We start from the raw sequence: 14,592 nt of genomic DNA on the forward strand, positions 1-14,592 counted from the left end.
TTTTCAAACTAGTTCTACAGCTTTCCATAAAGATCGAGGCGGCTAGACAATTTCACCTTATCAGTTTTCCAGTATTGTCAGACGTTCTCTAAGTCAAGTTTTTCAATTTAAATCAGTTTCAAAACTTGATTCTTAAAGGTTCTTTCGACACCGTGGGAACAGTAAATCCTCCTGAAGTGAAAACGATGTATTTTTCCAATATATCAGGCGAGACTAATGATAATTTATATCAGTTGTAATCACTAGCAAACTTGTAAACCGAAGAGCAGCTATTCCCTTTCAAAACTACAGCCAATAGAGGTCAATTCAAGTTTGCAGCAAATGCGATAGCGATAACCCTTTCATGGGTACGTTCCTCTATATTGGTTGTCTTTGAACGAACACACACGTCTAACACTTCCGGGTTTCCGAGGGAAATCGAGAAGTGACGTCAAGTAAAGAAAGGGTTATTGATTTTTTTCGATATAGTACGGCATCTTCCTTTAAGCTAACCTTTGCTTCTAGCCTTTGTTATAAATCTGGTGGCCTGTTTAGGCGGAATTCTTATGCTAATTCAAAGCATACGTGACTGTCAGTAAAGTTATGGACACGTAGGCAGTATGTTTTCTTTCAACCGTTTTATGTTCTGACAAAAGGAATTGCACTTACTGTCCCCATTCAATGGGCTTCCGTATTCAACCGAACACGTCTGGCAATTTGAGAACTCTGTCTAAACAAACTAAGGATTGGATTTCTCAACGAGGTTCAAATTAAATTCTTGTTTTGTGCAATTACGTTCTGTCAGCAGTTCGAAAATCTTAGACTTTATTAGAGGAATCGAGTCTTTGAGTAATGCAATGTACTAACCCAGATTTAAAGTACCTACATCTAAACTCAACTATCTTGATGTTGAATTTATCGAAAATATGTTTCACACGATTTCAAGTGCCTTCAAGTGGAATTTCACATGAATTCAAGTGCCTTCAAGTGGAATTTCACATGAATTCAAGTGCATTCAAGTGCATTCAAGTGTAATTTTAGGGAGTTCATTCGAATTCAAGTACCTTCATGTCACATTTGACATAAATTCAAGTACCTTCATGACGCATTTGACATAAATTCAAGTACCTTCATGACGCATTTGACATAAATTCAAGTACTTTCATGACGCATTTGACATAAATTCAAGTACCTTCATGATGAATTTCACATGAACTTAACCAATTTAGAGAACGTTCATGTTGAAATTTCACTGTTCAACTTTACTAAAATTCAAGTACCGAGGACGCAAATATAAAAAAGTTCCCAAACAAAGCTGTTGTTCAAATCCTCATTAGACAGTACATACACCTTGGTATACCACTACTTCGAAAATCTTACAAACATCTAAAATATAGATAATTCCTTACTTTAAGTTGCGTTGAAATTTTTCTTTGTCTCAAGTAAGTGGCTCTTCTAAGGGCTTCTTGCTGTTCGGAAATTAAAATGCGATCGTACCAGTTATCAGCGTCGACCATTTTTTGGCAAAGATCCTGGATATACACAAAAATAAAGCCAAAGACATCAGTATTTGTTATTTTGGGGGGAAAATCTACTTTGAAACGTCCGTTATGACCCCCAAAAGACTAAGAAATAAAGAAGAAAACACGGAGAAAGAAAATCCTTTTACCGTTGAAAAAGAACAAAATCAACCTGTTATTACGTAAAGAAAACTTTCGAATCCTTTTTTTCTTATTCCTATTTCTTTATCCCAGCTGAAAAAGCTAGCTTCCAGCGCGGGATAATCAAGAGAAATTTATCGTTTCGTCGTAAAGTACTAACTGAATTTGTTCATTCCTGCCTAGAATATTGATCATTGCCCCCTGAGGTAAGACAATGTTTGTTTAGAGACAATTGGTACAGATAATGCGTGACTTAATCAGTGATACGGTGTACGAAATTTAATTACTTCAACTACATTATAAGTTCAATTAAATTTGACTAATCCATAATTTGTTTTGTTACACCATAAAACCAGGGATAGATTTAATTATAGAAGTAGGAATGGAGAACAGAGTAAACTGGGCGCGCATCAAAGTCCCGGACCCCCTTCCCCGAGACGGGGGGGTATGAAATAAGAGGCGGGTCATAGCGACAGAGGTAAAAAGGAATTACGTATTTTCGCCGTCCCCGTCAGCAATTACGTCATCAAAACGTAGTTTAAGTGAGCCAATAAGATAATTTAAACTTTTCGTTACGTGTTGGAGGGAGGGCTCTATACAGGGCTATATGAGTCGGACTGAAAAAAATACTAACCGTTCTCCATTCCTACTTCTAAAATTAAATCTACCCCTGATAAAAATGATTTAACACTGATTGAAAGCTAATACGTCCATCTATATCTATAAAATAACAGCATAAGTTCATAAGATATGCTGCATAAGTTTGTCAGTGGTTACATACTGGAGCTTGTCATGAAGTGAGTGACATAGGTCATAGATTCGAGGTAAGGCGACGCCAGGGGAGGCGCTGTCAAACGCTTAGGTATGCAGACTAAATAGGAAGATTGAAGTCCTGCAATTTAACCACCGAGTGTAGGACTTCAATTCTCTCTTTTCGTTCTGCTAGAACTAGCTCGAGCTGTAAGTCTCCAGCATTACGAAGTATAGGAAGTGCCATACTTTTGGAACATATCTTATAAACTTATGATAACAGTTATAACTGAAGCTGAACTTATTACCTCGCGAATAATCTATCCAAATTCAATATTACGGATAAAATTCAATAAATTCATGGCTTAACTATAAAGCAGTCACAGTTAAGGCTGTTACTGTTGGTGAGAGTGGTGAAATCCAGAAAAAGACGCGAGTCGGTTTTTGAAAAAAAAAAAAAAGAATGAAACTCAAAGGGGTGATCATTGCTAAGAAAGTACTGACGTCAGCCGCTATCAAAATGACATAAAACTACTAAAGAAAATGGTTTAACTTTAAAATTTACTTCCGTTCTAGAGAAAACACACAGCAAACTTGATGTATTTATATATATACTTAATACAGAATAGCTGGAAAATCTATGAGTATAAAACTAACATTTAGAGTGTAAAGTTTACTACGTCTATAATTTGTTGAATAAACATCGAAGTTTGTGTTACAAATGAAATATGACTTGCACCGTAAGATCTTACAACTTTAGTATAGTGCTAGCTGCGAGACTAAGGCTTAAAATTTAAAATTCAAATCAGGCCTAACGTGTACACGATTTAGGGAAATTTAAAACTTAAAGAGATTGAAGTGCAAAACCGCCTAGGGTGCGCTGCGTTTAACTATATAGGTTTTTTACCTCTCCGTGTGACGTAGTCCAGGAGAGGTTCTGTAACGGCCGTGTCTGTCTGTGTGTCTGTCTGTCTGTCTGTCTGTGTGTGTGTGTGTGTGTCTGTCTGTCCGTTGTTACACCCACGTGACCGCGTTCGCAGTTTGCGTATCGGAGCAAACGTGTTCCCAATTTCCGGACCGCATTGACAGTTCACAGAAATTTGGAAAATTGTATTTCTCTCCGTTTGCTACTCTATACTTGAGTACTCACACCACCATGTTTGGTCTTCGTCCATCCCATATGAACACCAGCCTGGTACTTTTCTGGCTTCCACCACCACCATCTTCTATTCTTTGTCAATCCCACATTGACACCAGTCTGCACTTACACTAGCTTCAAACACCACCATCCACTGGTCTTCCGTCTATTCCACATAGACACCAATCTGTATCATTGGCTTCTAACAACACCATCCACTGGTCTTCCGTCCATTCTACATAGACACCAATCTGTATCATTGGCTTCAAACACCACCATCCACTGGTTTTCCGTCTATTCCACATAGACACCAATCTGTATCATTGGCTTCTACTCCATTATCATCGTTTGGTTTTAGGATATACGCGGCGATCAGCTAGGGTTACGAGAAACGTCTAGCCTCCCTAAGGTGGGATCGCCACCAAAGGTTTTCGCAATTGCGCTTTTTCCTTACTATTATAATGGAAACGAATCGTATATATACCCCAAATTTGAAAAAAGCGGGCAAGAGGGGTACCCTTCACTTTAAACGTCAATATTAGCAAAGTTTGATAAGATAATAGGTATAACTTTATTTTAAACGATTTAACTATTATTAATGTTAATTATTGAAGATTAAAATAATTAAAAATAATTATATTTATTTAAATATTAAAGATAAACCTCTCGTGCAAAGAGAGAGATTATCATTGCCTCTTATATCTACCAAGGCCCGTGCATGCGATATATTTCCTTCGTTGCCTCCTATATCTATCAAGACCCGTGCATTGTGATATATTTCATTCATTGCCTCCTATATCTATCAAGGCCCGTGCATTGTGATATATTTCATTCATTGCCTCCTATATCTATCAAGGCCCGTGCATTGCGATATATTTTTCAAAACAACAACAAAAATGGGAAACCCCAACTCAGAAACATAATAACGTTTTCATTGGATACTTAAGTTTATATAATCTTCTTGACACGGAGAGGTAATATTTTGGTTTTCCCAACTTGTTCAATCAATTATAATATAATATACAGTGTGTTTCTGATAACATAAGTTCATAAAATATGTTCCATAAGTTTGTCACTGGTTACAAACCGGAGCTTGTCATGAAGTGACGTAGGTCATAGATTCGAGGTAAAGCGAATCCTGGTGAGGCGCTGTCAAAGGCTTAGCAATGCAGACTAAATAGGAAGATGGACTGCAAAACCAGGGATAGATTTAATTTTAGAAGTAGGAATGATGGAGAACAGAGTAATGTGAGCGCGCGTCAAAGTCCCGGACCCCCTTCCACGGGACGGGTGGGGGTATGAAAGAAGAGGCGGGTCATAGCGACAGAGGTAAAAGGAATTACGTATTTTTCGCCGTCCCCGTTAGCAACGTCATCAAAACGCAGTTTAAGTGAGACAATAAGATAATTTAAACTTTTCGTTACGTGTTGGAGGGCGGGGCTCTATACTGAAGTAAATACTAACCGTTCTCCATTCCTACTTCAAAAATTAAATCAATCCCTGCTCTCAGTAAGTCTCTCGCATTACGAAGTAACGCCATACTTATGGAACATATCTTATAAACTTATGATAAAATTAATTAGTGTGCTATTTGGTTAAAACTGCAGAGTGGAAAATGCCAAAGGTCATGGGGTCTACGAGTCATGGGTTCCCAAACTTTGATTTCCCCCTAAAACAACTTAAGATTTTAGTCTAGTCTAGTCACTCTGAATGAGCCTTTAAAAGTAACACGTTGCCCTGTAAACTGTAACGTTTCAACTTCCCGCTGTGTTTTAACGTAAACCAGAGAAATTGCAATTATATAGTAAAGTAAAGAAAAAAGAATGAGCCAAAAGTGGCACAGAAAGAAACTAAAATCGTAACTAAAGTATAACACACACCAGTGTCTTTTTATCTTTAGGAAGTTCGCCGCACTTGTCTCGTTGTGCCAAGAGTTCCTCCACCAGATCCAATTTGTTGAGCAAGGAACTGCGATCTAGTTGCGCTTGGCCATCGGTAACCTTACCAGTTCCTAAAATTTAGAAGAAGAAAAAAAAACCAAAGGAAATAAAAAATAAAAAGGATAAAATGAAACACAAAATCCTAAGAAAACTTTCTCTCAACTGAAAGAGAGAGCCACGGAGTGAGAAAAAAAAACTCTAGCGGAAGAGCTAAAAGCTGTACAAACATTATAACATCTTCCGAAAACTAGTGGAGAACTGGGAAAGTACTCGTGATCCAAACAAGATGGCCGCTAGGCTGACTTGGCGAAAATTGTAATTAATGGTTGGATCTTAAACTCCAGTTGGACAAAGTACAAAACACTTTTTATAGGACTAGCTCTAGACTAATGCCACGAACGGAAGTATAACGTTAAATGGTAAATTCAGAGGGCTAATTACTCTAATTTCCCTTGTACACCATAAATTTATAAGATATGTTCCACAAGTATGACACTACCTACATTTCTTAATGCTAGAGACTTACAGCTCGAGCTAGCTCGAGAACGACAAGCGAGAATTGAATTGACTACACTCGGTTTTGTAGTCCAGCTTCTTATTTAGTCTGTACTAAGCCTTTGACAGCGCCTCACCAGGCGTCGTTTTACCTCGAATCTATGACCTACCTCATTCACTTCATGACAAGCTCCAGTTTTATAACCAGTGACAAACTTATGGAACATAACTAATGAACTTATGGTACACGGATATTACGCGTCACATCAGGAACACATAGATTTCTTCCACTTGGAATCTTAAACAGACTGTCATTTTCTTTACCTTTCTGCTTGAATTAAAGGGGGAGGAGGTGTAAAAATGGTCACCCCAACGTCATGCATAATTTACTGAACTTAATTAACCACGTGGCATTGACGTAGCTAGCAACCTAGAGTTAAACCAGTAGCAGAATTTAAACCAATTTTTCATTCAAAATGTGCCACCACAAAAATAGGTTTGAAGATTAAAAAAAATCCTTTAAAATAAACCACTTTCTATGAAGTGCTTAAAGGGAAGAACACCTTACCACGTTTTAAAACAACAAAACTCTGCACTCTAACTTTAGAAAAACGAATTAAACTCCATAAGTCTTTTATCTAAGACGTTGTTCCTCCCTTTAGGCCCTGATTAAAAATGAACTCAATTTAAATTTTACCCCTTTCTTCAACCCTCTTCAAGATGGAAGTTTATAAATAACCTAGTAGCCAAAATACTCGCGTTTCAAAATATATCTAAATGCCTACAAGATTTTATAATCCACTAACTGCATGCCTCAGAAGAAAGTTCTACGACCTTCTTTTACTTTCATTTTCGCTCAAGTACAGCGCAAGACGTACTGTGAGAAGAAATTTGATGTACTTAGTCGTTAGAAAGTTGATTAAAATAGCGTAAATGATGGCTTTGGTTCTATATATTTTTTTCCGTAAAAAAAATAAGCATACAGTTTCTCTGGTATCAGAGAGAATTAAGAAAGGGAGCGGCAGCTTCTGCTTTTGAGCTACATGGGGTTCTAACGACTGGGATTGTCTCGAATAACGGGATAGTCACATGACAAATATAACCCTATGAGCGTAAGAAGAGAGCCTATGAACACGTGGTTCTTAGAGTTACAAATTTCACCTAAGTTTCCACTCGAATAATGAGCCAGTCACATAACCTAACGTCTCTGAGCGCGAAGAGAGAGCCTGTGATTACGTGTTTTTAGAGTTACATCTTTCCAACAAGTTTCCACACCTTTCGTCTCGAATAACGGACTAGTCACATGACAAATCTGAACGCCTCTGAGGAGAGAGCCTGTGGTCAGGTGGTTTTTAGAGGTGCAATCAAGAAGTGATATCTAGTTTATTAGGGAGAAGGTATAAATTCGCCACATTTCTAGCTTTATCTCCAGTCCAAAGGTAGGTACGGAGTTAATCACCGCCTCTAAATTACAACCAGCATCTCATTGTTTCTTGAAAACTCACGTCAGCGCGACGCCAATGACGAAAATTACGTATTTTCCGACTGAGGAGAGGCGAAATAGCCCGGCCTCCTTTTACGTCCCCCCTTGTATTTTGAGAAAAGGGGACTGGGACTATGGCGCGCGAATACTTAGGCAACTTATCCCTTCTCCTAATAAAGTAGATATCACTTCTTGGTACAACTTTTAAGCCCAAGTTTCCACTCCTTTTCTTTTAATTCTCTGTGCTGGGATGGTATAATGCATTAGCTCTTAGGGCAAGGCAAAGCCATCTAAAGGCTGAAGCCACTAGGGACTTAAAAAAAACCGAGATAAAATTTTTAATAATATTTTAACGTATTTACGCTTCATAAAGCTGAAACTCTGTCTAAAACTTTAATCGAAAAAAAAAAAGTTTAATCTAGGCTCTTGGATATATATTGTTAAGCAAAGCTTAAAAGTTTGAAATTAATATTAAAAGTGGCTGAAGCTGGTGGTCCTATCTCGGGGTTAGGTTCTTTTTTTAGGGGGGAGGGCTGACAAGCGTTCCAGATCATTTGTTGACTCGTTCTGAAAGGTTATCAGTCTTAAGTTTCATCGCCTTTCTGATTTTCTTATCAAAATTATTCAAAACTTCACTGGCAAGACAGTTTTAAGATTAAAAGATATTTTTTCTTTTTGGCCTTTACACTTCAACGTCGACCACTGACTGTACAGGGTGTTTCTGATAAATTAAAGGGTGTGTTTGTTATTTGGGTCAAACTGAGTGGAAATTGACATCAATGAACATGGCGGTCTACAATTAACATTTAGTTAGGGAGATATGGGCTCCTAAACATTGATTGACACTCTAAAACAAGTAAATAGTCCCACATGCGGAGTAATACAGTCTAAGAACTATAATGAACCTTTATCTAGAAGAAGTGTACAGTTTTTGTTGTTTTTAGTATACTAATAATTAAAATTTTTACAAATTGTATAGTAATGATAAGAATATTCATCCCAAAAATTAAAATTGATCCAGATACATGCAAACGAACACTAAAACCAGGTCCTACCTAGGCTTCGAAACAAGGATTTTTTGATTTTTTTCCCCCAAGCTGGTTCATGGGACTAGTGACTCCTAGTGTCTTGAATAATTAAACTAGTCCCAGGGACCAGTGTCCCTAACCCAATCTGTCTGACTGGGATATAAGAATCTTTTCAAAACTAAGCCTTGGGACCAGTGACCTCCAATTGTCCTAAATAAAAAACTGGTCCTTGGACTTGTCCTCCCATAGTTTTCCTATAGATTTTTAATTAATAAACTGGTCCCAATGACCAGTAACCCCCACTTCTTGAATTAAATCTAAAAAAAGTGCTTGTAAATCTAAAAAAAGTGCTTGTAAATCTAAAAAAAAGTGCTTGTAAATCTAAAAAAAAGTGCTTGTAAATCTAAAAAAAAGTGCTTGTAAATCTAAAAAAAAGTGCTTGTAAATCTAAAAAAAGTGCTTGTAAATCTAAAAAAAAGTGCTTGTAAATCTCAAAAAAAAGTGCTTGTAAATCTAAAAAAAAGTGCTTGTAAATCTAAAAAAAAAGTGCTTGTAAATCTAAAAAAAAAGTGCTTGTAAATCTAAAAAAAGTGCTTGTAAATCTAAAAAAAAAGTGCTTGTAAATCTAAAAAAAAGTGCTTGTAAATCTAAAAAAAAGTGCTTGTAAATCTAAAAAAAGTGCTTGTAAATCTAAATAAAAGTGCTTGTATTAAAGTTGTATTTAACTTGGAATTGTTAAATTAGTCATTGGGACCAGTGAGGCTCATGGATTGAATTTAAAAAGTGGTCCAACAAATTAATAAACTGGTTTTTGACTTGTAGACGCCTTATTTCGAAGCCTGAACTAATACTTATTTAGTTCTCTGTACACATCCGGACACATCTGACCTTGAAGAATTAAGTTTAGAAATCCCCTATTAAATCTCGTGGGAAAAGCTTAAATGAGGTAGTGAAGTTGAAGATATCCTTAGAAAAAGGGCTTTATAAGCTTGATAACTCGACTGGGAGCTAAAATCATTGCTGGTTTCTAGAAGCGAGAGAGAGCGAGAGAAGGGATCAAAGGCCCTTCTTCATTCGACTCGAGGCTCGGCTCGGCTCAAGCAGTCAGAGTCCAGAGGTCATTAGGAAAAGGCGCGGATGCTTTTCTTGTCCCAAGTGAGACCGAAAGGATTTAGAGCTTTGAATAGCGTAAAGAATGGATAAAGCAAAGGGTCGTAGAGGCTAAAATAAAGCGGTAAAAACAACATAGGGCTTCGGTCAAGCGTGAATGCTAGAGCTATAGCTGCTGCAAATAATCATAGATAGGGTCAAGGAACAATCCCCAATTCTCTTTTCAATGGGGAATTTATCGTCAAAGACTATTTATTGAAGCTTATTTTACAAGAAGTCTAGCCCTTTATGGGTTGTGGTCAGTCTTAATTTGATCATTAACGTTGACCATTATTTGTGAAGCACTAAATACACCCTATTCATCGTTCCTATTTGTGGTACTGTGATTAGTGGTAATTAGTGAACAGTTAAAAGTGTTTCTGATTTTTTCAATCAAAGCTTTGTCTATGAAGGGATGTCCACACTATGCCTGGGGTTCCCTTACAGGTGGGTGGGTCCCTTTACAATACATAGAGGAGTGGGGGCTAGTTCCTATGCCACAGGTAACCAACAGCGCCCTATTCTAACTATTACCGTTAACCTAAGTAAGTTTCGGATTTTGCATTTTAACTTAGCCAACTCTCATGGAAGTGTATTTTGATGAAGTATTAGGTATTTTATAGGAACCAGGGATAGATTTAATTTTAGAAGTAGCAATGGAGAACAGAGTAATGTGGGCGCGCGTCAAAGTCCCGGACCCTTTCAACGGGACGGAGGGGGTATGAAAGAAGAGGCGAGTCATAGCGACAGAGGTAAAAAGGAATTACATATTTTTCGCCGTCCCCGTCAGCAACGTACGTCATCAAAACGTAGTTTAAGTGAGCCAATAAGATAATTTAAACTTTTCGCTACGACGTGTTGGAGGGAGGGACTCTATACCGGGCTATGAGTCGGACTGAAGTAAAAACGAACAGTTTTCCATTCCTACTTCTAAAATTAAATCTATCCCTGTCAGATCTAAAGACTAAAGCAGCCGTTCGACTAATTTTGAACAGAATTTAACTTCAAATTCAATTAAAAAAAAATATGTATATATAAAATAATAATATCTTTCAATCTTATAAATTGCCAAAAGAAGCGTACGCAGTTTCCAAGTCTTTATATATATATATTGTCTATAGCAGCGACGAGCGGGAGATTGCAAACAAAGGGAAACGTCGTCCAGAGAAACAAAAGTCCTTAGACAAATCGTTAGCAAATACAAAACGAATCGTTCGTCTTAAACTATATAAAAAGAAAACTACGCGATGCACTTTCAAACTCTGTTTTAATCAGGGAGTCATATCTTAAAATAGAAGGAAGGAAAAAAATTCGCCCAACTTTTGGTTTTATCTCTAACCCACGTGTTGGTCGGGCAGGGTCTAGATGGCACCACCTTGTTAGCGCCTTTTCTTTAGCCATAGCTCACTCGATCATGCCTTTACTGTGGCAAGGTCTAGTGAGCTACTATGGATTATGACATAGTGAGTCATTATGGATTCGGCTATTTTAGTATTCAGAAGCCTTGGCTCAAAAATTACCATATACGCGATTCGGTTTAGGTCGTCTTCTCTTACGTTTGAACAGAGAAATCAACGTACCGACGCGATCGAAACGAAATTTACGAAGCGACCAACGGTAATGTAAAATTTTACTCTAGTCTGAATGGGCATTAAACGCAAAAAAACTTTATGTACAAAGTTTCTCTAAAAATATTTGTTCGTAGCCTCCCTGATTTAAACAAACAACAACAAACAAGAACCATGGCCGGATTAAAAGGGAGGGGGGCAAGGTGGTACTGGCCCCCGGGCGCAAGGCTTGTTGGGGGCGCATTGAGTTAAACTATTCCCCTTTAGCAACATTTGCTGTTCCGTTTTTTCCGACTTAAGGGGCACACACTATCTCGGCCCCCGGGTGCAAAATGGCATAATCCGGCCTTGACGAGAACAAAATGAACTATCGCGCTTTCCTTCTTTCTCTTTTAAGACATGACTCCCTGGTTTTAACGCGGGCGATAGGGTTCGAATTAACCCTTGGGATAGAAAGGGGGAGTTCATCTATTAAAAACGATAATGGTCCCCTGATCTTACCGGCTGAATATTCCAAGTTGAGTCCTTCAATGTCCAGGGAACGAGTTTCCAAGCACTTTTGTATAGCTCTGGCCCATTGCTTTTGCTCTTGGGAACTTTCAGCGGCCAAACAAGCTACAGGCTGCTCCTACAAACGCAAAAACAAATAATACCAGATGAGAATGGATCGTTAAACTCGCGTATAACGAAGGACAACGACAACCGAGCAAGATAAGAGACACACAGAGAAAGGGAAGGATGAGCGAACGCCTAACTTTTATTAGCCATCCATGTCCGTTTCAACGGTCTTATACGCATTGACCAAAAGATAATTAGCCGGGATAACAAACATTCCATACCACCGACCCGTCCCCTAAAACTCATCATTTATTAATTAATTAATACCATCTCAGTTAAAGAATACTATTCAAATTGAAGTACGCTGCACTAATGTCTATTGTCCTTGACCCCTAACTAGGCCTAATTAATGTACGCATCTACAATATTAAAAAAGAAACGCGAGTAATTAAATTTAAAACGCGTTAAGCCTCTCCGTGAAGTAGATGACGTTTAATTTCTAGGGTGGCCAATTACAGTCCCCATACAAAGTTAAGTAATGATTTGCTTCACTGTATAATAATTGTAATGTAATGATTTGCTTCACTGTATAATAATTGTAATATTTAATGTGTTTTATTGCTATTTCATAAACCAAACCTTAGAACGATGTTAAGTTCTACACCTTAAGATAATACTAAATTTACAGCGATAGGGTGCTACTAGGGAATTTGTTGTGACGTCACACCTTCTTATGTCGTGCCTCGGTTCCGGAGACCATATTGGAAGTTAACAGCTTTGGCAATACAATTTAAATTTAGACCCCCAATATTAACGTCACAACACGTGACTTTCTGGCTTGTAACAGTAGCTCACTATGATTCGTGTATAATCACGTCACGTGACACCCGCCTTTCCAACATTTATAGAAACCAATCAGCGTTACTTTAAGAGAACCTTACTCTAGTACAACTTAAGTCCTTTTCAGACGATAACATTTTTAGAAGAGTCAACTTGAGTTGAGTCAACTAGTTGGGTTGTGTGAACAAAAGTTGGTCAACAAGTTGAATCACCAAATGAAAAATTGATCACTGATCAATATTTGTTCATTCAACTTTTTTGACCCTCTATTTGAGTCGAAAGTTGTATCGTCTGAAAAGGCCTTTAAGCAAGTTCATCCATCATTAAAGCTCTTCAATATACAGTATTATAAATGTTATTCTGGGTTTTTAAGGAACGTTGTTTAATATAGCAAGGTCTTCAAGGCTCGACACGAGACAAACTTTAAAACAAATGATAGTTTTATCTTATCTTTACCTTGACGGAGAATGATCTCGTAAAAGCTTGATTGATACCTAGCGGTTTTTTACCACGCGTCGCGGAACGGTCAAACTCCCCTTGATCCATTTTCTAAAGCCTGAACAAAATTGAACGCGGATCGAGTTCCTTTCTCTCAAAGACTCAAATTCTCCCGAGTCTAAAATTCCTCAACTGGGATCTTTCTCGAGTAAACTCTCAATGGTCTGAGTGTATCTCAGAGACCGTCCACCGATTTGTTAAGAGCTACACACAGAAGAGTTTATGACTTTCGAAAGTTTATGTGAGGAAAAGCGGCGAAGTCAAGTCGCGAGGCGAGGCGAAGTAGCGACGTAGAAAGAGATTTTTAAGATGTTTAGGAGATTTTGCAGCTGCTTATTTTCACAGGGACGTCGCGACCCCACTGAAAACTTACTGCTCTTTTAGCACTATCCTTGAAGCTGAACAAATGTTTCACGAATATTGAACTGAGAATGTTGGGTCTTTATTCAGCACGCCACAAACGGTTTCCTCGTTCGGTACAATGTACGTCTCGTATTTTTGCCATCAGTAAGTTTTCAGGATTCCAAAAGTGTCACTTACAAGTATATATACAGGGTGTTTCTGAAAGATCTATCAGAAATTAAGGGGATGTTCTTTGGAAAATTTTGAGTTTAAAATGTTCTATCTCAATTTTGCCCTAAAGGCCACCGTTTTCAAGTTAAGATTGGATGGAGTATTTTACGGATGACCCCATAAATTTAATTAAGAAACTGAAAGACAACTATTTCTAATTTAATAAAGGGGTCATCCCTAAAACACTCATCAAATCATAACTCGAAAACAGTGACCCTTGTGGCAAAATGGAGATAGAAGTTACATTTTCGACTCAAAATCGCCCAAAGAATCACCCCCTTAATTTCTGGCAGACCTTTCAGAAACACCCTGTATAATTAACTTGACGTATACAGGGTGTTCCTAAAAGTGTGGTAGGACCGAAGTAAAGTGGGTTTATTTGCAAGCGTGATTTTGAATCGACACTGTAATTTCTATGATACATTTTGTCGTAAAGACCACCGTTTTCGAGCTATGATTGGAGTATTTTACGGATGACCCCTTAAATTTATCTAAGAAAATTAATTACAATCCTAATTAAATTAAGAAGTCATCCGTAAAACACTAAAATCACAACTTGTAAACGATAACACCCTTAGGGCAAGATGTTATATAAATTAGATTTTCGACTCAAAACCGATTTCAAATAGAACACACAGTGTACTTCAGCCCCATAACTACCCTTTTTATAACACCCTGTATAAACGTGGTACGTGAACGCGTCCGTATTCCAGCAATTTCGGTCACTTCTACGTAGAACAACACTCAACTTTTCAACTGGGATTAGACCTACATTAGCTAGGCACAGTTATTTATTATTATTTGAGAGAATTATATAAATTCTTGATAACACTTCTTGCATCCTTTAATTTCGGGGAAGCGGAGAGTTTACACAAAACTAAACTATAATCAGTCCTAGCTACTCAAAAATTATCAAAATTTCCGAGCAAAAC

At 37.7% G+C, this 14,592-nt stretch overlaps 1 protein-coding gene across 7 annotated transcripts in view; it reads right to left on the bottom strand.

Moving 5' to 3' along the window:
• Positions 1-14,592, bottom strand: part of LOC149710110 (uncharacterized) — a 91,031-nt gene that overhangs the window by 53,000 nt on the left and 23,439 nt on the right. For 6 of the 7 annotated variants that reach the window (XR_016376655.1, XM_089859161.1, XM_089859139.1 and 3 more), the window contains 3 exons: positions 11,693-11,819; positions 5,409-5,539; positions 1,389-1,511 (listed from right to left, as the gene is read on the bottom strand). Coding sequence is in view for 6 of the 7 variants with exons in the window: in XM_089859161.1 (XP_089715287.1) it covers positions 1,389-1,511; positions 5,409-5,539; positions 11,693-11,819 (381 nt within the window). In the remaining variant the exon portion in view is untranslated. Of the gene's footprint in view, positions 1-1,388; positions 1,512-5,408; positions 5,540-11,692; positions 11,820-13,045; positions 13,576-14,592 lie in introns of those variants that run through there. The other variant, XM_089859175.1, reaches the window with a different exon arrangement.

This window comes from Phalangium opilio, unplaced genomic scaffold, assembly GCF_054372755.1.
Source record: "Phalangium opilio isolate 3A_F unplaced genomic scaffold, DU_Popi_V2 ptg000011l_1, whole genome shotgun sequence".
In the NCBI taxonomy this organism is placed as follows: Eukaryota; Metazoa; Arthropoda; class Arachnida; order Opiliones; family Phalangiidae; genus Phalangium; species Phalangium opilio.